Source organism: Scomber japonicus, chromosome 5 (assembly GCF_027409825.1).
Source record: "Scomber japonicus isolate fScoJap1 chromosome 5, fScoJap1.pri, whole genome shotgun sequence".
Lineage (NCBI taxonomy): Eukaryota > Metazoa > Chordata > Actinopteri > Scombriformes > Scombridae > Scomber > Scomber japonicus.
Window position 1 is genome coordinate 33191193 of NC_070582.1, and position 25237 is coordinate 33216429.

Consider the following 25237-nt stretch of genomic DNA (forward strand, 5'->3'; position numbering starts at 1 on the left):
ATAATGAATATACGATATATATCATGAATTCGCTCTCATATTACAATTAATTACAAATTCTTAGGATGTAAGGAATATTTAGATGATTTAAATATTGTAAATACATTCACATCTTAATATTAAATATTTTGATAGACAGTACATTGAACAAAGTTCTTATTAGGAATTCATATGTAGAATTTCTTTTCAATCTTTGTTGTCCTATTTCAGATTAAACCCATGGACTATGACATCATTGTGAGAATTATAAATGAGCATCACCACTGGACAGTTGCGGTAAAAATGATTCACACATAAAACAAATAAAATGAAGTCAGAAGACAAAAGCAGTACACATTTCCTAATGCACTTGAGTTGGTGCAGAAACCATGTCTAATTCTTTTTTATGGAACAATCTACTTAGGTCATCTACCCACAACAAAAGAAGTCCCTCTTCTTGGATCCACTGGGGGAGTCAGCACAAGCCATAAAAACATGTTTAGAAACGACAAGGTAAAGATAGGTGTTCGAATTTAACATTATTAACATTTCAGCTTGTAATTAGGTACATCCACTATCCTGTGAAAATTGACTTACAAATGGACTTAATGGACTGCCTTTGTGGTCTTTAGAAAGCTGAAAATGCTTCACCCTACATGTCAACATTTACCCATCAATACATTGACGGTGGTGGCTGCTGCACAGGGTGCCAACCTGCAAAAAAAAGGAACATATAAAACTGTTAAATTTTGTGTGTGATAAATAACATTGCAACACTTAATGTTTTATTAACATTATTATTTTCTCTCTTCAGGGCATTCATGCGAAAAAAAGGATGCAATGTTTCAAGGTGGACATGTGGTACTGTCCCACATCCGAAGTAATCGGACGGTACCTCATGTGGTGTCTTTGCCTTGAAAGTACGTTTACGATCTAGTCCTCACCCTCACATTAATGTGTTATAATAGTATTGTTCATTTAAAAATATTACCAAAAACATATGATCTTACTCCAATGACTAAAACACAGAAGTTATTCACTGTCAGCAGATTTATGTCAATGTAAAGTGATATGTAGGCACTTTCCTAGTAATGGGTACAGCTTTGGGTAAAGGGGTTAAAATGTCTTTTTCAGTTTGTGGAGCAAATGTTGAAAAGGGAGACAGTGGATTTTCCGGCTACGAGAGACGACATCCTAAACCTCAGGCAGAAAATTGCTGTCTCTCTTCTGCTAGACACGGGTAAATAATATGCCATCAGGATGTCCAAACATTTTTCCTGAAAACTCCTGTAAAAACAGTTATCAAATTATTCTAAAGTTACTTAAATTGTATGACTGTGATATATGACGAGCAGTGGCGATTCTAGACCAAAATTACCAGGGGGGCCAGAGAGGGGCCAACATGTTTTCAGGGGGGGCCCATGTACCTTATATTCTTCGACCTACTTTTGCCAAATATCGGCCTTTTTCTAAACCCAGTGTTGCCTAAAATACCTGCAAAAACACCTGCTTCAGCATCTGAAGCACATACAAAGCATGTCATTAATTGAATTAAAAGCTGAAAACCTCATCTTGCATTAGAACATATTCATTCAGCTCTAACATACCAACTTTCTTCATTAAAAAAAAAAGTTGAATTTCATGAGTCTAAAGCTACATCATGCAGCTCCTGGTGCTAGGGTCAATGATGAACTACACAGTATTTTGCATCAATGGGTTAATCAACTTACCTATTTCGTATTAATCTAACTGTTAAAACACAATGAGCTGCATGTCTTGTTTGAAATGAGCTATACCAATTATAGTTATTATGGAAAAATATAATGGCAAGAAATTCATCTTTTATACATCTTTTTCATTGTACATTTAAACATTAAACATTACCCCATACTAGATTCATCATTAATCCAATCATTAATCAGGAACAAGAAAGTAGGACAAAACACATACAAATCACATTATGACAATATGATAAAACTCTAATGACCAAAAAGGGGAAAACAGAAAATAAAAAGAAATCCCATAATGATCTACAACAGTGGTTCTCAACCTTTTTTGAACAATGCCTGCTTGACCTCATCCTAAGCTGGCCCACACCCCCTTAGAATAAAAAAAAATGGACTAATGCCCCAAATGACAACTAAGCACCACCCCTCTCAATTGTATCCTTCTCACCACCCCCTGGGGGGCTGTACCGCCCCTGTTGAGAAACACTACTCTACAACAACAAGATTCTTCGATTGTGACACCTTGCGAAACGGTCCACAAAAGCATTAAAGTCCAAAGCCTTAGACCTTGCTGATTCTATACTGAGAACCCCCAGGTTGCTTAGACGGTCCCCACACATGGTAGAGCGGAGGTAGTTCTTCACTAATTTTAATGTGGAAAAACTCCGCTCACAAGACGCAGAACTCACTGGAAGTGCTAAAGATATCTTGCAAAGTCTGAATAGCTCAAAGAAAACTTCCTTATATGGTTCAATGAAGCATGCCAATTGTACTGTGTCTGACAGTTTGTCAATCTCACCACGCTGTACTTTTCTTTCTAATAACCGTTTGAATTGATGGAGCTCATGTCCCAGATCGTCAATATTGGCCCCATACAACCGTCCAAAATCAAACAACGTTGTGTCCCTTAGAAAATCAGGACTCTTGGGATTGAGTGATCGGAGACTACGCATTAATTCACAGTTGGTATTTGAGAAGCGCTTGCTCAATTCGGCCAGCATGCTATCAATGACAGGATAAAAAAAATGAGGTTCGGAAAGTCTCTTTATCTCTGTCTAGCTCCCTCTGACCAACAGTGCTGAGAATGTGACAATCGCTGAGTCTGGAGCTTATCTTCCTCTGCCTTTTTGCATTCTGTGTGGCAGCATCGCATTGCTTGGAAATATTTAATACTTCCTGCCACAACTTTTCAAAGTATGTGTCCTCTCTGAAATCTTTCAATGTTTGTACTAAAGTCTCAACTAAATCCACAGCTGTGGAAAGATCGAGATCTGGTGCCTGGAGCATGTCTGATAGGATTTTGGTTTCACCAAACAATTTCCTGAATGTAACCAGATGTACCACAAACTCCAAGTCTAGTTGGGCTAGAGGACCATGGGCCTCAGAAGATTGCTCTCCTCTGCGCTCTTGTGGTAGTTCTTGCAGAACTTGTTTGATTGCAGGTAACCTATCCATTATGTTGCGCAAGGCTACAAATCGGCATGCCCATCTAGTGTCACTCAATGACTGTAACTCTCTTGTGTTTCCATACATGTCCTTCTGAACAGCCAGCCATTTAGCATGCACATATGAGGATGAGGTGAAAACAGAGACTCTGTAGCAACGCAAAGAACTCTGCTGCTTCCGGGACCGTTTTGACCACATCCACTAGCACTAAGTTAAGACAATGTGCACTGCAGTGAATGTAAAGGGCATATTTTGCTTTCTCCTTAATGCGTGCCTGTACGCCTGAGTGTTTACCACTCATTACGGCTGCACCGTCGTATGCTTGGCCTATGAGATGGTTTTTATAGTCAAGACCATGACGTTCCAGTAGCTGGACTATTTTTTCTGTAAGCCGTGCTGCATCAAGCTTCTCTGCAGCTTCAAAATGAAGGAAACTCTCCTTGATGACTCCATTGTAGAAATAACGGAGAATGAACGAAATCTGTTCTTTTTTTGACACATCTTTAGTCTCATCCACCATGACACTGAAGTTTCACTCTGTTTAACTTCTTCAATGATTTCTGATCTAATCATATCAGCCATACACTCTAGCACCTCTGAATTGTGCAGCTTGTATATTTTGCATTATGAATACTTGTCAACCTATGTTTAACAACTGCATCATGATTGGCAACTATATCGAGAATTTCCTTGAAGTTACCTTTGTTATTTGAATCTCCAGATTCAGCATGCCCTCTCTGTGCTATGTTTAGCCTAGCTGTAAGCAACAGCACCTCACCTATTGTTTTTATGTACTCTCGATTTTCCTTCACTTGTTTAGTGTGCTGCTCATTAACCCTCGTATTGTCTTCGTTTTTACTACGCACCTTTTGTCCTCCCGGGTCAAATTGACCCGGTCTTGTTCAACTGTTTATAAAGTATGTAGTATAAAATGATCCTCAATTTTTTTGTTTCACCTTTTCAGTGAACTTGTTTCCAACACATTAACATATATTTTACATTTTTTTTTTGTAATGTATGGTGTGGTAGATCTCATTTACATGAAATTATACCAACTTTTTGAGTAAAAAGGTCAGACATGATGAAATATTTTGACTATAGTTAGGATCAGAGGCACATATGTTGATGTACTATCACAGACAGGTATAGATCAAAGTTTAGTCAGGATATTGTTTTGAAACCATATACATTTTTTTAATGGCAGCAAATAGTCACACCTGTTGTCCTCCCGGGTCAATTTGACCCGGTCTTGTTCGACTGTTTATAAAGCATAAAGTGTCAAATGATTACACCATTCTGTTACATATTTTTAGCCAACTTCATTCCAACTCATTACCACATATTCTAAACTTATTTTACACCTCTTATACTTTTTATTATGATTTATTACTAATGTTGGATAACCACTGACTTGTATGTCAAACATTAGCCAGGATATCCACAGGTCAAAACTGAATGATACAATTGTATTCATAAATAAGAGAGAACAAATGACTATGATTTGCAAAGCACAGCATTTATTTGAAAACTTCTCCAAAACTATTTTCAACTTCTTTAGAAAAATACAATGAACAGAGAAACTGTGTGTGTGTGTGTGTGTGTGTGCGTATGTGTGTATGCACATGCGTGCATGCAACTTCAAATCAACTAACACAAAAACAGAAAAACAGTCCATGTGTCTTCATTTGCATGAGAGGCAGGTTACGATGCTATGCGCTTTGCAAATATGTGCATCGCATTTTTGGCACCTGATGCTGGATTTGTTGTCAGTTGCACAGAATCGGCACCTCTTCCTTTTGAGTGATGGGTGAGGAGGAGCAGCTGCAGGGGTCGATGCATCCTGCTGGATTTCCATGACCAAGGTGGCAGAGTCTGGCGTGCGGGGAAGTGCCTGGCGCCTCCTTATGAGAGGTGCCACAAGGTCCCTTCCAAGTTCCTCAAGGAACAGCCTCCTCCTGTGGCACTTCCCCTGATTCCAGCTTGGGTCTATCTCTCTCCACAGCACAAAGGCGTTGTATGCAGACACATCAAGCATGTTATAAAACACAGTCAGGGGCCAACGGGCTGTCATTCTTTTACAGCTGTATACACTGGTGACCTGCAGCAAAAGTAACAAACAACAAATCAGTCAAAAATTAATTCTTATTTTCTTACATAAGAATGCAATGCATTGACCTGAATGAATAAATATTACAATACCTTGTCGAGGTTGTCGACTCCCCCCTTGTTCCTGTTGTAATCCAGGATGATCTGGGGCTTTTTGTCCTCTGCGGTGCTAACTGCAGTGTCCCGATGCAGAGTGCTCATGAGAAGCACATTCTTCCTCTTTTTGGGGCAGTAGGAGACAAGAACGTGCGTGTCAGTGAACACAAACTGAGAAGAGAATTTGGCCCTCTCTCTTGTTGCCAGCAGTGCAGGGGGAAGCTCTGGTTTATTCTTCCTCACAGTTCCTACCATGGCCAGCTTCCTCCTTAGCAGCTCCTGGCCAAGGGTATAGGATGTGAAAAAGTTGTCACATGTGATGGTGTGCCCCCGAAGACCCTCTGTCACCTCGAGAACCACACGCTGGCCCTGATTTTTCTCCGGCTGGCCATCTGCAGGTTTGCCTGTGTATATTTGCATATTCCAGGCGTAGCTGGTCTGGGCATCGCAGGCTACCCAGATTTTGAGGCCGTATTTGCCAGGTTTATTCGGCATATATTGTTTGAAACCACATCGACCTCTGAAAGGTACTAGGCGCTCGTCCACTGTCACATCAGTGCCGGGGGTAAACATGAGTGGCAGGAGACACACCCACTTATCCCACACCTGTCGGATGGCAGCCAGTTTGTCTCTGGCACGGCGCGCTGGTCTGGTGCTGCGATCATCAAAGCGAATCACTCTAGAGATGATGTGGAATGTCTTCAGTGGCATGGTGGCACGAAAAATAGCCCTCCCAGAGTGAGTGTGCCACAGGCTGGATGTAGCCTCCTTACTGGACCGGTAGACACCAGCAAGAATCAAAAGACCCAGGTATCCCTGTAAATCTGTTTGATCCTTGTTATTCCAATTGTCCCCATACACACGACGCCCCTCCTTGTTGGTCATTTCCAGCACTATGTTTTCAATTTCTTTTGGCATAACCAACTCAAATGTGGACTTTATGCTATTAGCACGAGAAACAGCATACCTTGTTGGCCCTCGGGGGCTCCTCTCCCTCACTGCACCCAACATACGCCGTCGGTCACTTGGAGGAATTGAAGACCAGAGAACCTTTCCATTTTTTGATTGGAAAATATCTTCAACTTCAGCAGGCTCCTCTTCATCGCTTGATTCCTCCTCATCAGTTGGAGCAAAATCTTTATCACTTTCAGTGACATTCTCTTCCTCTGACACTTCCTCCTCTTCTTCTGCATCTTCTTCCTCATCTCTCTCCTCCTCCACAGGGCTCAAAATGAGGTCAAGAGCCTGTGATACAGTGTAGGTCCTCTTCATTATGCTGTCTCCGGGTGAAATGTGAAATGCCCCAAGGATGCTATATACTCTGTCTGTTTTGTTTATTGTTATCTTGTCCCCAATTGGGTAAAGACATATCAAAGGTCTAGATTTTGTTTGCTTTGAAGTGTGTTTGAGTGTTGCTAGGTCAGAATTTATGCTGAAATCAGGTTTACACATCTGTAGCTTTGGAGTTGTGTGTGTATGTGTGTGTGTGTCTGTATGTGGGGGGGGGGGGGGGGGGGGGGTGTTAGAGGTAATTTTTTTTGTGTGTGTGTGTGTGTGTGTAGCCCCATGTAGGTAGTTCAGAAGTTGTAATGAAATCAGGTTTACACATCTGTAGCTTTGGAGTTGTGTGTGTATGTGTGTGTGTGTCTGTATGTGGGGGGGGGGGGGGGGGGGGGGGGGGGGGTGTGTGTTAGAGGTAAATTTGTGTGTGTGTGTGTGTGTGTGTGTGTGTGTGTGTGTGTGTGTGTGTGTGTGTGTGTGTAGCCCCATGTAGGTAGTTCAGAAGTTGTAATGAAATCAGGTTTACACATCTGTAGCTTTGGAGTTGTGTGTGTGTGTGTGTGGGGGGGGGGGTGTTAGAGGTAAATTTTTGTGTGTGTGTGTGTAGCCCCATGTAGGTAGATCAGAAGTTGTAATGAAATCAGGTTTACACATCTGTAGCTTTGGAGTTGTGTGTGTGTGTGTGGGAGGGGGGAGGGGGGGGGGGGGTAGAGGTAATTTTTTTGTGTGTGTGGGTGTTTGTGTGTGTGTGTGTATATGTTCATTGTGCTGGAAAGCGCAATAGCGTGACCAATTACACCACTAAATGTGACCGGGTCAAATTGACCCGGGAAGACCACAGGTGCTATAAATTTTAATAAAACACACATAATTTATCAAAAATAGTCATAATTAATTTTACTTGCAAAGAGCATAGTCAGGGACCATCCATGTCATTTTGAGGCAATTATATATAAGAAAACCAAAGTTATGACATATTAAATGTTGTCTTCGGGTCAAATAGACCCGAAGACAATACGAGGGTTAAGGACATTTTCCAGTGTTTTATTTGTTTTTACCGCCCTTTGATAATCCCTCCATGCCATCATTGCTTGGTTGTGCCTGTCAGATTTGAGGTGAACTGCAAAACCTCCCTCTCTCTCAGTCGCCTTTTTCCAGTTTTTAAACCCCAATGCGGAATCGAACACAGTGGTTGCTGCATTTGGTGGGCTAAAGTGGCAGCATGCAAAACAAAACACTGAGTCACAGGTAACAGAGTATTCAAGCCATTGATGTAAAGCATACCAACTGGCCTGGAAACAACGCTTCCTGCCTCCCATGATGGTGGAAGAGAATGTCTTCATCTGTGGCTGCACTGGAGAATCATCCCTACACATGCTGATATCTGGAGGAAGAAGAAGAAGACACACTTTACTCAGAGTTTCACTGTGTATGATGGTAGCCAGAGTAGGTATTGCAACTATGCTGCTCACTGAAACTGTTGCCAATTCGATCTTTTCATGAATATTTACCAAGTAATAAACTAATATTTACTAGTATGTATTCCAGCTAGTGCTACAAATGTCTATTTTTTTATTTAAATTCAAAATGGTGGACATGGAGAAGATCCCCCCTTGTCATGTGTGAAAAGTGCAATTTTCCCAGTCATAATGAATACTTATTTGATGGTGGTGGTAAATATTCATGAAAAAGGTAACATTTGTGAATGGGCATGAGTTCTGGTAATAAACTACTAAAAATACTTTTACTTTTATAGGATATCGTGACCTGCATTTACTGTTAATCGGTACTGCTCACACACACACACACACACAAACCTGATGGTGCAGCAGCATTAGGCCTGCTCAACATGCCTGCTGCTGACTGACTTGCCATCCCTGCACATCCCTCCATTTCTGCTTCTCTCTGTCTAGGTTCTGACTGCTCTCCATCCTCCTGTTCTCTCTCATCTGGCTCCTTTTGCTCCCTCTCCTCCTGCTCCACCTGCTCTCTCTCCTCTGGCTCCACCTGCTCTCTGTCCTGCTGTCTCTCCTCCGGCTCCACCTGCTCTCTCTCCTCCTGCTCATCTCCCTCACTCTCTCTCTTCCTCTTCCCGATAGGAACGAAAAAGGACCGCATGTCCTTGTTCCGTTTCATGACTAGGTTTACAAAAAGTGATCGTTTAGCTTATAATGGTTGGGGATACATATTAATTGCGATCATGGGGAGTCGTGGTGACCAGGCATGAATTACAGTTGGTCTAAGACGGTATGATCATAGCAAAGTGTTAGCCTGCTAATCAGACATATAAACATATTAAACTATAAATTGCACGCATTAAAAGACGTTTAGCATATCAGTCTAGTTTCCTACCTGCATTAGGGTACGTGACATATCACAGCCAGGATATATGCACACACCAGAGACAATAGCGTAAAGTCTCGGACTGCTCGTTATGTAGGTCATGATCACGGTGAACATGACCTAACATTGCCCTCTACAGTATCAAGATGCAGTCTGTTATACGCTAAAAATAGGCAATAGTTTGCTCACTTAAATGGCTTCGCTAATTCTTACAAACATCACATCAGCAGCAATTTGGCAAAGTCTAAAGTTCTGACAGGGATATTCCCGTAACAGTAGCTAACTATAAGTTCCCAAACCGAATGCACTATTCAGTTTAAATCGGCTTATTCATCGAGTACAGTAACTTTTAGGAAATAAATTGTTTCCTCTCACATCAGCCGCGTTGTAGTCCAACTCCAACACACACTTCCTGTGTGTGTTGCGCTTGGAATCATCCGTCAATACACGTAACGTTGCAAACTCGTTACGCTCTTCGCGCCAGCGGTTAGAAATTATTTTTTATATCATTGGCTGCTCGGCACAGGGGCCATAGGGGGGGCCAGGACCAATTCTACAGGGGCCCTGGCCCACCCTGGCCCCTGTCTAAAATCGCCCATGATGACGAGTAAAATCAGGCACGTTCTTCATTTTCCCCCATTTTTTTGTTTCCTTTAACAGATGACCTGTCTGACAAATGTCACTTTTGTGGGGAAGAGGAACATGGCACAGACTTGAATTGAGTAACTAAATCAATTAAACGACTGAGATTTCTAAATATGAAATTGAATGTGTTCTGTTAAGAATTGTATTGCAAAATTAATGTCAGATTAAGAAGGACTAACATTGTAATTTTATTGTAGCTCCATGTGAAGTACTGTGTATGACAAAGATAACATTAATAAAATGTGCATGTTCTTACTGAGGACATTGTATTTTAAACCCAATTGTCTTTCTCTTACAGATTCAGTGTGACATTTGTTTGAGGTGGTTCCACCATCTGTGTGTGAAAGGCCCACCAACAGACAAACCATTCATTTGTCTCGCCTGTACCACTGTGTAGATAACGTGTACATTATGAAGGTGTTTTGTGTGACTTATTTTCAGTATGTTTATTTGTATTAATATTGTGTAATGTTTTAGTTATATTTTAATTATCTTATTTGTTTTTTGTTATTATTAAAACATAATAGTAATTACTTGACTACATCTTTGTACATGTATTCTAAGTTTACCATCTTTTTATAAAACAAATCTTTGCACAAAAAACTGATGTCTGAAATAATAAGTATCCCCCCTGTAACTTGAGCTAGGATAGAGTAATCTTCTCCATACTCACCAGTGTTACTAGACATGACCTGAAATACTCACAAAATGAAACACAAGATGACAGTGCCTCATCTGTCTAGTGTAGTGTTTCTCAACGGGGGCGGTACCGGCGTTAGGACAGTGTCGGGGGGCGTTTTGAATGATCCAGCTGAGAGGGGGGCGCTCAGACACAAATGGGGGGCGTTAGTTTATTTTCACTTCAGTATTTATTTATTTTTTGCCAGAGAAATGCTTGTTAATCTCAATTTACGCATTTATGAGGAAAAAATATTTAGTTCATACATGAAATAAGTCGTGTGGACGCTCAATATGGCGTCGCACTATTGTTTACCTTCCTCCCATAATGCATTTCGCGGTTGCCAGGCCAACCGACTCTGTTTGACAGCTCCTGACAGTTGACAGAAGTCGAACCTATGAATCGAACCCGAATTCGCGGGTTAAAATGCCACACCCAATCAAAATGTACACAAGCACAATTACGTATAAAAAGTTTAATATCAAAACTAAATCAAACAACATGGCGGAAAGCAAGAAGAAGTGCAGACAGTAAAATGTTGAGTATATTAACTATGGATTTATTCCCTCACCGACAAATATCCATCTCCCGATGTGCCTGATTTGCGAGCAGGTCTTTTCAAACGAAGCCATGAAACCGTCTCGTTTAAAGGACCATCTTAATAAGATTCATCCAGACAAGGCATCTAAGGGTACGGCATATTTCCAGGCCCTCAAGGAGCAGCACTCCAAACGGAGCATCTCCAGTCTGTTTGCCCGGAAGGTAGATAGGTCCGAGAGTGGGTTAGTTGCTTCCTACAACATATCTTTGTTGATAGCGAAGTCCCGCTTACCTTTTACCGTGGGGGAGAGGTTGGTTCTCCCTGCTATTAAAGAGGCCATCTCCACTGTCATGGAGCGGGACCCGGCACCGGTGTTAAAGGCCATTCCCCTCAGCAATGACAGTGTGGCGCGGAGAATTAAAGAGATGGCGCTGGATACCGAACAGCAGCTGTGTGCCACACTGTGAGAAAACTATTTTAGTATCCAGCTGGATGAGACAACCACTGCAGACAACAATGCCATGTTAATGGCATATGTCCGTTATGTGTGTGGGAGGGATGTGTCTGAGGACATACTGTTTGCAAAATATCTATCCACTGACACAAGAGGAGAGACCATCTTCAACGCCTTGGATGAGTACCTCCAGGCCAATTCCATCCCGTTTGGCAACATCCTCGCCTGTGCCACGGACGGAGCTCCCGCTATGGTTGGGAGGTACCGCGGGTTCGCAACTTTGTTAAAGGAGCGTGTGCCAAAAGTGTTGGCAGTGCACTGCGTGCTGCACCGCCACAACCTCGCATCCAAGGCAATCAGTCCATCCCTCCACCAGTCACTGAACACTGCAGTCAAGGGCATAAATAAAATCAAGGCCCATGCCCTTAATGACCGGCTCTTTAGGCAGTTGTGTGGGGAAAACAATGAGGGCTTTGAGTGTCTGCTGCTGCACACAGAGGTGTGCTGGCTCTTGAAAGGCAACTGCCTGGCGAGGCTGTGTGAGTTATTCGCATCAGTCCTAGAGTTCCTCGAAAGGGTGGATGCAGAGCTCAGGGGTATGCTGTGGTCCAGCCGTCACGACATCCACTACCTGGCAGACTTCTTTCAAAAAATGAATGAGGTGTCACTGAAGCTCCAAGGAGAGGCTGAGACACTCGTCCGCTCAAAGGCCACTGTCCGCAGTTTAATTGCCAAACTGGACCTGTACCGGCACAATTTGGGCAGACGTCAGCTGAACAGCTTCCCTTACCTAACCAAGGTTTAATAATATTGATTTATTATCATTATAAAATTATTATAATAATAATAATAATAATATTTATTGTAGTAGTAGTAGTGATATAATACCAATCATATTAGCAATAATAAAGTAAGGCATAGCTTTCATTTTTTGAATATTTTTATACTTACATTCAGGTGCTGGATGACCTGTCAGACAGCCATCTGCTTCGTTACACGGAGCACTTGATGGCTGTGAAAGCAGACCTGGAGATCCGTTTCAGGGACCTCGAAGAACTGGTTGTCCCTGAATGGGTAACAGAGCCATTTCAGATGGATGTATGCAGCTGTGATGTGGCACTCCAAGAAAGCCTTATTGACCTCCAAAACGACGAGGAGGCCAAGGCAACGTTTCGCGTCTCTGGGTGGCGCGCCATGTGGGCTGCGCACGGTGCGCGTTTCCCCCTGCTGTGGGAGAAGACCCGTCTTCTGCTTCTGGCTTTCCCAACCTCATACCTCGTTGAGCAGGGATTCAGCCAAGCTCTCCACATGCAGACGAAGTACAGCAACCGTCTGAATTTGGTGGACTCTGGTGCACTGCGACTGAAACTGACATCTCTGCACCCCGCTGTTAAAAAACTCGCAGCAAGCCACCAAGCACAGGGCTCACATTAAGTTGTCCCTAATGTTGCCCACTAAATGTCCAGATCACAGCATTTGTAGTTCTTTGTTGTGTGCTGTTTTAAATTGGCAACTGCTGCTGCTGTCTTGTTCTCCACTTTCTGTTAGAAGGCAGTTAATTGTATATAGGTTAATTGATGGTCTGCTTAATTAAGGGCGTGACCAAACATGTTATTGGCCAATTGAGGCATGTTGTTCACGTGAATTAATGTTAAATGTGTGTTTGAATGTGGAAATACAAATAATACATTTTTTTCAAACCATTTTCCCTCATTGTTTTTAATCATACCCTCACCTCACCCTCTGATTCCTTAAGTTTTTATCCTTATGATCATTTTGACCACAGCAGCTTAAGCCAAAAATGATTATATTAAAATTGTTGCTTGTCTAAAAGGCCAGTCAAATGAAACCTTACGCACCTATGGGAAATGTGCAAATTATCATACAATGTCACTGACTGACTTAAAATTAGAAACGGCCATCTTTTCTGTAGGCTTATAAGTATGTTAATTCCACCTCTGCTACAAGAACAAACTAAAAAAACACTAAAATGTATTTTGTTTTGTGTATTCATTTTTTTTATGAAATTTGAAATAATGTTTAGATAAAAAAAAAAAAGAGCTTAAGGACAAGGAAAACATAAGCAGTTACCCAATTGGTGTCCCCATCCAGCTCCCCACAGATATGATACAGGTTTGACAAGTCATCTGCCAAAACAAGGAATAAAGATAATTTTCTTAACTATGAGCAATGTTTGTCAGAGCAAATGAGCCTAATATATGTTCATTTTAAAATGTAAGAAAAAAGAATAACCTGTGTTCTCAAGAAGAGAGGCTGCAATGCTCTCTTATATTGAAGACACCTGTAGTGGAGTTGTCAAACTCCAAGGGCAGTCCACCCAAGATGCACTCAGCAAACTGTGAATAAAAGATGCAAGAATGGATTTATCATGGGAAGGAACAGTAATCTTAAAATAATTATTTGAATGTCATTGAACTATACAATGCCCAACACCAACACTAGCTTTAATCTTTGTGTAATTTTAATTAATTAAAGCAACCCAGTGCATGTAAAATTGGAATGCCAGAACATTCTTAACTATTTTACATTCTTTCTTCCTCTGTATATCAAATAACCCTACTTTTGATTAATACTCTTAGCTGTACTGACAAAAACGAGCATTGCACCTGTTCCGTGCAATTTTTTAATGAATTTAGTTGTAATGCCTTTGCATCCATGCATGGTTATTAAATATGCTTTTGTGTAACGTCAAACATTTAAGGCAAAGTTCAGAGTTTAGATCATCTAATCAATGATGGAGTTAATGTGACGGACATTAGCTTCAACTTATACATGTTACAACTTTCAGACGTCTCTACGTAAATGTTTCTAGATTGACTACATCAAATCATCAATAGCCAGTGTGCACGTTATCAATTAAACTTGCTATTTTGATGACCCAAGAGCTTTTGCTGCTTGTGATTAAACATTACTTTCATTCAAATTCTTATAGTATGCTTAATCATACTGTAATACAAACCTTCAATGCATAGGCCCCACAGGACGTTGCATCATTTTGAATTGGGTGGGGCATGGTCTCACATGCCCATCTTGAGGGATTTAGCCCCGTGTCTCATGAATGATCTAAAAGACAAAGACATATTATCTATATATGCAGTAAAAATTGGTGCAACGTTACTTGAACAGTCTTTTAATAAAATGAACATTTTAAATGTCCATTGCATCAATGTCCTTAAAATTTTGATAACACCAAAATATGCAAAGTTTCTTACAGTTTCAAACCACATTTTTATTGGAATAAAGCATGAAAATGGAGAATGATTAAGTAATTACAGACATAACTTTGACTTGTAAGTACAGAAAGCATTGTAAAAGGCTAAATCTTTTACACATTTTTACTACAGCACTGGGAAACAATATTAGTATAACCTTTAACTTGTTTTTTTCCTTATTTGCTTTAAACTTGAGATTGACATTGAGAAATGAAAAAAAATCAGGGTTTCAATAAAGTAAGACTTTTGAAAAAGGAAATGGTGAACAGTCTAGGAAAGTTCTATATTTTTAAAGTCATGTGGCAGTCGGTGGATTAAAAATATTTAACAGGCCTATCATTTTTTCAAAAATGTGTATTTCTTTGAGTTTCTAACCTCCATATGTAAGACTTTCCCCTATTTAAGTTCTATTTAAGTTGTATGTTAACACTAATGTGAAAAAACCATTATACTGTACTGACTTGATAGGTTCTGCTATATTGGCACATTTAACATATTTTTATCTAAATATTACTTAAATTTCACAGTGGTGTGTCCTAAGTCTGGCCAGTATTTACAGTAAAAAAAAATGTATTTATGTCTACTTCAGTCTTATACACAGATTGTACTTTGCTGTCCATGATTTTTAACCTATTGTACTTAAAGTGTCAAAGAAGAATTCATACTAATTTACCTTGTAACATTCTTGCAGTGATTGACAGATGTTTTTCTTTAACCCAGTGGATCCAGAAAAACGGTATTTTTCTCTGCTGGCAAGATCACCTAAATATAGAGTTAAAAATTAATAAATATACTGTAAGAGTAGCGTTACAGTTCTTCAGCAATACTATGCAGACTGCATATTCAGCATGTACACACACACACACACACACAGTATGTTTAAATATACAAAAATATAAAACACAATACCATAAAGATAAAAAAAATAATTACCACCAGCATCCAGTGATGACCCTTGTTTACAATACCCACGATTAAATTGTATAGCAGTGGGACAATCTGCAAGATAACATAACAAATCAAAAATGTCTGGTGATTATAGCATATTTTGGTGTATTAATTATTACAATAACATGAGATAATATTGTTTAATACCTTAACTTTGGGTTTCTGTTTCTGTTTCTGTCCCAAATGCGGGTGATTTCAAATGAGTCCAATGCATATGCCCTGTCTGTGTTCTCTTCATTATATTTTTTAACAAGCAGGGTCAGATATGCATTGATAACCTGCAATTTAAAAATAAAAGGTTAAAAACATATTTTGCATGTCAAAAAAATAATTAAAATGTTGTGTGCCTAACTTAAAAGTATGCTCAATACAGAAACCATTTTAAAAGAAAAAAAAAACACCTCACCTCACTTTCAAACTCCCTTTGTGGTCCAGTATTGTAAATGTCCCCAAAGAGGATTTTATATGGGCCAATTTTGGAAAGGAGGACATATACCTTCTTCCCCTCCCATGCGTCTTTCACATCTATAAAAGTAAGTTTTAAAGTTGTAGAATGACATTCTGTGAGGACTTCTTCTAAAATACACTTGGGATACAAAATAATTTTGCTCAAATGCAAAGCTTTTTGAATAACCTGTTTTTGTACACAAAAATGTTGTTTTTCTATTCATGACATATTGAGGGTGTAATACATTCAAATTATTTAAATTTGGATTATTCTGATGTTTATTTTGACTTCCAGGCTATTTCAAGTTTTCTGATGGAAAAAAAAATATTCAGCAGAACTTTTAACTCATCACTAAATTTATCTCTGTATTTTACTGTCTAACCCTAACCCTAACCCATCTTTATTTGCGAAATCCTCTGAGTTGTTATGACTGTTTATAAATCTTTAGCAGACCGGAGCCCACCCATAAAAACATTTAAAGTTGCAAGTGAAGTTAATATATATAAAAGTGAATACATTTATCAAACAGGTGCTTGAGAGTTGAGGAGTTTGTGGATGCAGGTGAGGCAGGCAGCTAACCTGAAAGGGCAGCGGCCCTTTGCCCTGTGGTACTTTCGGGTGGGTCTTCAGAGGAGGTGGTGGTGGATAGGACAGCAGAGGTGGTGGTGGTGGATGGGACAGCAGATGAGGTAGTGGTGGGTGGGACAGCAGAGGAGGTAGTGGATGGGACAGCAGATGAGGTGGTGGTGGGTGGGACAGCAGAGAAGGAGGTGATGGATGGGACAGTAGAGGAGGTGGTGGTGGATGGGATGAGTTTGTGGGGAACTCTTGGTTGTTCCTCCGTAAAAGCAACCAAGTGATCAGGATTTATTTTTGGTATAGTCACTCCTTGGCTGTCCAGAAGATCGACACTTTTGCCTTGTATGGCCAAAATGATGTAGGGTCCAAGGTAAGTGGGATCCAGTTTACCCCCTTTCCTCTGCTGTCTCCTCACATTCTTCCTCAGAACCTTCATCCCCACCTTTAAGTGAGGAGTAGGTTTTTTTCCTTTTGATTTTTTTGGAGGTTTATTGTTTTGGATTGCACTCTGAAGTGCATCATCCAGTTTGAGGATGCCCTCTGTAACCTCCTCAACAGATAGGTTGTCCTCAACACTGCTATCCACCTATAAAAAAATTCACAATTAAATTGAAGCACTAATACACAAAGTGTTGTTGTAATGTTACATTATGACTATAGTTACAATTTAGTTTGTTTATTCTATATACAAAGTGCAACTCACCCTGTACTCATCAGGTATTTGGGAGGGGTACCTCGCCTCTCTACCAAACATTAAATAAAACGGTGAGTATTTGGTAATCATTTGGCACTTAGTTCTCAGGCCAAACATGACAGCATCCAAATACATATCCCAATTTTCGGGCCTTTCCTGGACCAATTTGGACAGTGCCCTAGAAAAAAGAAAAATAATAGAGCACTTCTCAATACATTTTTAAGTCTTATATTTGTTTGTTTTTTTAAATATGAAGTTCAAAATTATTTCTACATGTTAAAATAGACATACCTCTGGATGGTCCCATTCATCCTTTCCACCAGCCCATTGGTCTCTGGATGGTAGGGTGAACAAAGGCTTCTTTCAATCCCCAACATTTTGCAGACCTTTTGATTAATCTGTATTAGGGATAAATAAAGACAGTAAATGGAAAAAAGCATAGATGGAATAAGATGTGACTATGATATCCAAACATTTATTTTAGAGTTAAATAAGCCATTTCCAAAATTATGTTTGCAATAGATGTTCATTATGTATATTTATTTCATGTCAGTAGTTCTTCATACATACTTCGTTAACAAACTCCCGGCCTTGATCAGTTATTATCCTCTTGGGACATTCGAACTGGTAAAAAAACTTTATTATGCATTGGGTCACTTCCTCTGCGGTTTTGTTTTTTATGGCCTATGCCTGGGGCCACTTTGTCAGATAGTCAATCAGTACGCAGATGTACTGATTGCCTGTTGTGCTTGTTTTTAGTTTTCCAATAAGGTCCATCCCAACAAGTTCAAATGGTGTGCTGACCTATAACAAAGACAATATAACTCATTAAATGTGTTTAATATTTCCAGTGAAATTACTGTTAATTATTAATTTTTGTCTAAAAGGAAAAGATGAAACAAAAACACAAGTGTTTTTAAATTCTTTCTTTCTTACCTTTATTGGTGTGTATTCCACCTCCTGCTTGATTACAACGCTGCTGGCCTGGCATGCAGTACACTGCTTCACCTGATAACAACAACCAATGAACAAAGTATTACAATGTTCTCAATCTGTGTGATTTATAATGCCATAAAAACACGTTTTCATTTCTACATCATGTAAATGTTTAGAGTGTATAGCATTAACAGACAATTTTATAAAATAAAGGGAATGTTTTGTGATGGGAAACATTGGTTCATACTGACCCACTGATTTTGTCCTCTGACATGCCAGACCAGTAAAATCTTTTAGAAATGGCGTTTCGGGTCTTCTTCTGCCCACAGTGTGCCCCTATGCTGCTTGCATGAAAGTCCACAAACACTTCGTTTGCCTCCTCTTGCCCACATACCACTTTTGCCTTAAGGGACTGAGGCGTGCCTTTGTACCTCAAGTAGTACAACTGTCCATCTGTAATGAGTGAAATAAATCCGAGTTGTAAGCCATTAATGTATTAATGAAAGTGATAGTATTGGAATCAGTTTCACTGTAAAATTTACATAGAAATTGTATATTTTTTTACGGCAGCGTATTGCTGCCAGGCCAGGAAAAAAAACGGATCAGTATCATGTTATAACGTGAAACGTTTTATGTTATAACAAGAAACTATCACGTTATAACGTGAAACGTTTCACATGATACTGATCCATTTTTTTCCCTGGCGTGGCAGCAATACGCTGCCAATATCATCCACCACATTCAATTACAGGAGAATCTCGCCATGTCTCAACCCAAGCATGAAGTAGAACTTGATCAAATCCTGTAAATGAGCCATATTCCTCAATTAATGTTTCCTCATGCCCACAATGTGAAACATATGTTATCATGTTATAACATGAAAAGTTTTATGTTATAACAAGAAACTATCACGTTATAACATGATAGGCTACTGATCCATTTTTCTTGGCGTGGCAGCAATACGCTGCCTTATGTTTTAATCTAAACTTCATTCAATTAAAAATGTCTGTACAATAAAATTAAACATAAAAAAATTTTTTTTTGATCAGAATCCAAAATCAGGCGGAGGTACCTAGTTTTAAAACCATTTGAGCGTGCGTGCACCTTTTTATATATTTTAAGACATTTTAAGACTGTTTAGTATTCGTAGGGACTCTGCTGTAATTCGTGTGTCAAATACAAACAGTATTTGACACACGGGACTATTTATGATGCCCAGTGTAAAGGGTACATTAAATTCACCTTGCGGTGAAAATTACTTTTTTGGGTTATAGAGAATGTGAAGATGACGTCACGACCGTTGCATTTTGGGTGTCGGCGCCATCTTTGGAGGAACGCAAATGTAAACAGAAGCTGGGAAAACGAGCTAGAAGAAAAAGAGAAAGAAATGGAGATGGGGAAGACGAACTAACAGAAATGGAGAAGGGGAAGGAAAATGAAGGAGGACCCTACCGTGACAAACTCAAATTAAACGCGAAGCAAAGGTACACAGAGAAACTACAAATTATTAACGGTGTTGATCCATTCATTTTGACAAGCAAGGATTGGATTCAAGACCCTGATTTACTCCCTCCACTGACTTATCCAGACATAGTCAATTATCTCGTTTTTGGACTGAGTGCATATACTTTAAGAGAATTCAAATCATATAAGTCTTTAGAAGCCCATGAGCAGTTTTGCAATGGGTGGGTGCAAGATTTGCTCATTCACAAGCCGGAGAACTGCGAAAACACAGTCGTACTGGCAAAGGTAAGGTTGCCTCTTTTTGACACATACACATTAAAAAACTTAAGAAAATGTGCTTATTGTGTTGTTTCTTTTTCTTCCAAAGGTCATGCACTCCCAGCGTCTTAACGACGCTCCTCTGAAGGCTTGGGTTATTGTCAGCTCAACTGGTGAAGTTTACTCAGCTCATTGCACGTGCATGGCTGGTGTTGGTGAAACATGTACTCACGTTGGTGCCCTGCTTTTCAAAATTGAAGCGACTGTACGATGCAGGGAAGTGAAGACAGTCACAGACAAACCTGCATACTGGATCCTGCCTAGTAATGTCAACAAAGTGCATGCTGCAGTGGGTCATCAAATAAATTACACCTCTGCTGCTTCCTCCCGAAAATCCCTGAACAGACTCCTGGATGGCGAGACTGACATCAGGCCTGGCTTGAGGACTTGTGCCAGTAAAAGCAGCATACCATCACCTACACCTTTGGAAATGAAAAACTTCTATGCAGATCTCCACAAAGCTGGTGGCAAAGCTGCAGTACTGAGTGTGCTGCCAGAATACTGTGAGGAGTTCAGAGATCCTGTTCAGCCTGCAACAAAACTGAAATCTCTTCTCTCCCTGCGTGACAGTAGTATGGATGGATGTGAGTACGCACTTCTGGAACAGCACTGCCAGTCACTAAAATCACAAGCTGAAGTGTCAGCAAAACAAGCAGAACAGATAGAAAGGTGCACAAGAAAACAGCAGAAATCCTCATTATGGTTTGCAGCCCGAGCAGGCAGGATTACAGCCTCCAAAATGCATGCTGTTTGTGCAACAAACATCAAGTCACCAGCACTGTCAACAGTAAAAATGTTTGGTATCCTAAGAACACATGTACCACAGCTGATATGATTTGGGGCATAACAAATGAAGCAGAAGCAATGAAGGCTTACATTAAAAAAACCAGGGGACAACACGGCAGTCAAGAGGTTGCCACATGTGGATTCTTTATCAACCCCTCTTTTCCTGAGGTAGGAGCTTCCCCAGATGGCACAGTGAAGTGCATTTGTTGTAGTAAAGGTTGCATAGAAATTAAATGTCCCTCCAAATACAAACACAGCACCATCCATGAGGCCTGTTTAGCCAAAGACAGTAACTTCTGCCTTGAACTTGTAGATGGCGAATTAAATCTGAAGAAAGGACACCCATACTACACACAAGTCCAAACACAAATATTTGTTACAGACAGTAAGTACTGTGATTTTGTAGTTTGGACACTCAAAGACTGTGCTATTCTGCGTATACTGCCAAACCCTGAGTTTTGGAGGACACACCTACAGAAGGCCCAACAGTTTTTCACTGCAGTATCCTTGCCAGAGCTGGTTGCACAGCACTACACTAAACTAAACCAGAAAAAAACACTTTGCCTTTAATGGAACGGCAACAAAACACTCTGACGGAGAAAAAGAAAGGTAAACGGCGTCAAAATACAAAGGAAAAACACTGGTGTCTGTGTCACGGACCAGAACATAAAGGTGACATGGTGGCATGTGATAATGAAAACTGTAAAATCCAGTGGTTTCATTTAGCATGTGTCGGACTCAAGGATGCACCTGCAGCAGATGACGTCTGGTTTTGTAGCTCCTGCTCAAAGTAATATGTTCATTGGGTTCTGATTAGTCTCCTATGCAATGGTTCAATTTTGGTCATGAACTTCTGATCAAATGTTTTTTCTCTGTTATTATTAATAGCCCATAGTGACTCCTGCTCAAAGTAATATGTTCATTGGGTTAATTCAGTTTACCCATCTGTAAATTTTGACTACTGTTGTTAAAAATGCCTTTTGAATCACAATATGAGGCTTGCACTACCTCCAGAGGAATATTTTATTATTTTATTATATTTTATATTTTCACTGTTTTAAAATATATTAAATTACAATATTTTTCTGGACATGCTGCTGTTGTCAATACTTGTTATTTAAATGGTGTGTGTTAAATGCTGCATTCAGTAAAGGGATCTCTCTGTAGGAACCATTTAAACAAAGACACATTTGAATGCCTTTATACGGTCTTTATTATGTTGTAAATTTGCTGCCTTGAGAAAGAGGTTACAAAAAGAGCAATTACAATTGTGATCAATCATTCATCAAAAATCTGTGTCTTCTAAACTAACGACACATTTGTGACAGACAGAAAAATGCATAGCTGTTAAAGCTTTTAAAATACTGCAGGACAAAGTTCCTTTGCTAAAGCTTCAATGTTTCATAGTTGATTGACATGTAATTCTTTAGCAGAAAGCTGAAAGACTGAAAATAGTCTGAACACTGAAAACACAAAAATAGAGGATCATATTATATATGTCATTAAATGCAACATATTTTGCAGCAAACATTAATTAATACTCAGAGGGTAAAATTACATTAAAATCAACCCCTCTATTTTTTGTCTGGGCCCATTCCTGAAATGAATACTCGGACCACACACAGTTGAGCCAGTCCTTCCCATTTCCATTGTGAGCTTTGCTCACCTGGAGAATATCTCCCTAGTGAAGGTGACAGAGGTCATGGGAGGAGAATGCTGGGGCTTCAGGGACCGGCATCATCATCATCTCACATCACAGTACAACGCTTGAAGACATGTTTGTGAGTGCACAACAAACCACAACAATCTTGTCCAACAATGTTACATTTTCGCCTTCACACGGCAATACCATGTTGATTGGGATTTTTGAGGACAGTATCTTGTATTTGTTTCGTACAACTCCAATGACTCTTTCCACGTGGATCCTCAGGTGTGCAAGAGATCTTGTTTCTTCCACATCCTTTGCGTCCAACTGTCGTTGACCTTTTGTGAATGCTGGTGTTTTTACTTCAGCACACACCATTCCCACACTCTCCTTAATGTCAAAACCCCGATCTGCCAAAACTAGGTCACCTGGCAGAAGTTTATCCAGGAAGCCACATTCCTCCGTTATTCTTTTGTCACTTGTGCGTCCACCCCACCCTTTGGAAATGAATGAAATTACTCCTTGAGGAGTTATACCAATGAGGTATTTGAGTGTGTGGCTGTGCTTGTAATGTGAAAATGTCTGTGCCCTTGCCTGAAGGTTTGATGGTCTTTTAATGAACACTTCAAAACAGTCAATAATGGCAGCTACGCGATTCCCAAATGTCTCACTAAACTGGTGTGGCATACTGACTTGTAAACTGTCTCTGTCAGGCCAATGCACTATTGGAGCCAGGCGTGCATACAGAACATTAAGAGTTTTGTGAAATGCAGCACTCACTGTTCCTCTGTGCACATCAAATAGGTGACCAATGTGCTGCAATGGCAGATCCAATCTCAGACACATGAGAGTGACCAGTATCATTTGAAATGGAGTAAGCTTTCTTGTTCCCTGTGGCAGAAAGGGGGTTACATGGGACAACAAAACATTAAAAGTTTCATAATTTGGAAGTCCAGTGTAATATTTTACTCTGCTATCATCACGCTTCAGAAACTCCTCTGTAAATTCTTTTTCGGCAAGTTTACGCTTCAAATTCCTATTTTCCTCCAGTAGACGGTTGATTTCGTCGCACCTAGGCTTGCACTGCACACACTCCTCTTCACACTGGTCATCAGGATGTAGCACTGTGCCTGCTTCCTGTTGTGCCCTGTCCTCTTCTTCTTGTGTGTTGTCTTTTCATTGTGTAAATTATACCCAATAATGCAAATACTAACATGAGTTCACAAGCATTAAGATAGAAACAAAGACTAAAGACAATTTGGAACATAACCAGTTAGCTGAGTTAGCCGCCGAGCAAGCAACCAAGTTAGCCGCGATCAGGGAACATAGGTAACGTAGGCGTCAAAACACACACATTTTAGGCCAAAGATATACACCAGATTGTACCAGCAAAAGCAGAGCAGAACTCACCTGACTGAAAATGAAGAGAACACACTCTCATATGTTCAGGGATGTTGGTAAATGTTACATCTTTTCTCCTTACAGCTGCTGTCCACGCCATTCGCCGTCTTTTGGTCAGCTCCTCAACTTGTGGTCCTTCGTTTTTTTTCCACTTGGGAAAGGAGAAAAAGCGAACGCCATTGTCCAGTTTTTTGCCAGATCTATCATGTGATCTACTGTGGCATTTTTTTACGCAGCAGTACTGTCCCACCATGATTACGTTTAAGCGACTTTGAGGATTTTTTAGGGAGACAAGTCGATGGGAATGTGTTTACAACCGCGATCCTCCAAAGATGGCGCCGACGCCCCATAATGCAAAGGGGCGTGACGTACCTTCACATTCTCTATTGTAATACCAACCGGGAAAGTTCCATCCTTTTTGAAAGAGAGTATCTGCTCAAACAGAGTGGGATCCATAGCGACAACAACTTGTACAGATAAAACAGTGTCAGGTTACAACGAAGTTAGAAAGTACATCAAATTCTGCATGCGTCACTTGTGCGCATTGGACGCAAGATGTGTGCAGATTTGGATACATGTGCAGATTTGGATATGTGTGCAGATTATGATATGATATGATCAGGTAAATATAACTCTGAAGAGTTACATGAAGACATATTGTGGCAGAAAACCATTTTCAGTATCAAATTTGGTAAAAAAAAAACTGCATTTTCTGCGTAGCATTGGCCCTTTACACCATTTCCAGAGGGTACAGAGTAAAGGTTAATCTATAATGAGCTAAATATTGCTCTGTTGAGTAATAGGAAGTCATTTTAAGCAAGAAAACACTTTTCATTATCAAATTGATGGCAATAATCAATTTTTGGTTTCAGGCATCGAGATGCCTGCGACCAATGCTGTTTCCTTAAATCCAACAGCAGCACAGCGCTTGTTTAGACAGGGACATCAGGCACCGGGATGCCTACGACCCATGCTATTTCCTTAAATCTAACAGCAGCACTTTGCTTAGTTATGGACATCAGGCACCGGGATGCCTGCAACCCATGCTGTTTATTTGTCCAACCACAGCACTTCGTTCCAACGGGAACATCGGGCACCGGAATGCCTACAACCCCTGCCGTCTCTTCATTCCAATCACAGCACTCGGCTTAGACCAGAACATCAGCACCAGGATGCCAATGACCCCTGCTGTTTTTCACTACATCTGCACCACTTCAATTCGGCCAGGATGTTTGATGTCAGTGACCCCACCGTTTACTCAGCCCAACCTTGGCTCGCCTAGTTCGACAGCAGGCAGCTTTTATCGTGGACATCCTGCTCTAGTTGCCACAGAAGCCTGCTCTAGTAAAGGTTCCTGGCACCGAGAGCTGCCAGCACTCTGCTTCAACCGGAACTTCTGCCACCGGGATTCCAGCGCCCCACTGTCTCATCATCAAGGTACCAGGATAACCCATATTTGACTACACTGATCCCTGCAGCTCATTTCTC

General features: G+C 40.4%; 1 protein-coding gene and 1 pseudogene across 1 annotated transcript; one reads left to right on the forward strand and one right to left on the reverse strand.

Annotated features, from left to right (window-relative positions):
- Positions 1 to 638: 638 nt before the first annotated feature.
- LOC128359513 (piggyBac transposable element-derived protein 4-like) lies at positions 639 to 6365 on the reverse strand. Its single transcript, XM_053320007.1, has 3 exons — positions 5352 to 6365; positions 4901 to 5250; positions 639 to 693 (listed from the first exon to the last, which is right to left on the reverse strand). Exons 1-3 carry the CDS (start codon positions 6363 to 6365, stop codon positions 639 to 641), a joined length of 1419 nt encoding a protein of 472 aa, XP_053175982.1.
- A 2470-nt stretch (positions 6366 to 8835) lies between these two features.
- Positions 8836 to 12731, forward strand: LOC128359514 (zinc finger BED domain-containing protein 5-like; annotated as a pseudogene).
- The last annotated feature ends 12506 nt before the right edge of the window (positions 12732 to 25237 follow it).

Excerpts from the sequence above, each read along its gene's own strand:
- LOC128359513 (XM_053320007.1), bottom strand. The coding sequence starts at position 6,365 with ATGTTGGGTGCAGTGAGGGAGAGGAGCCCCCGAGGGCCAACAAGGTAT. Across the intron at positions 5,251-5,351 it reads GAGTCGACAACCTCGACAAG|GTCACCAGTGTATACAGCTG; the intron begins GTATTGTAATAT and ends CTTTTGCTGCAG. Across the intron at positions 694-4,900 it reads GACAACAAATCCAGCATCAG|GTTGGCACCCTGTGCAGCAG; the intron begins GTGCCAAAAATG and ends TTTTTTTTGCAG.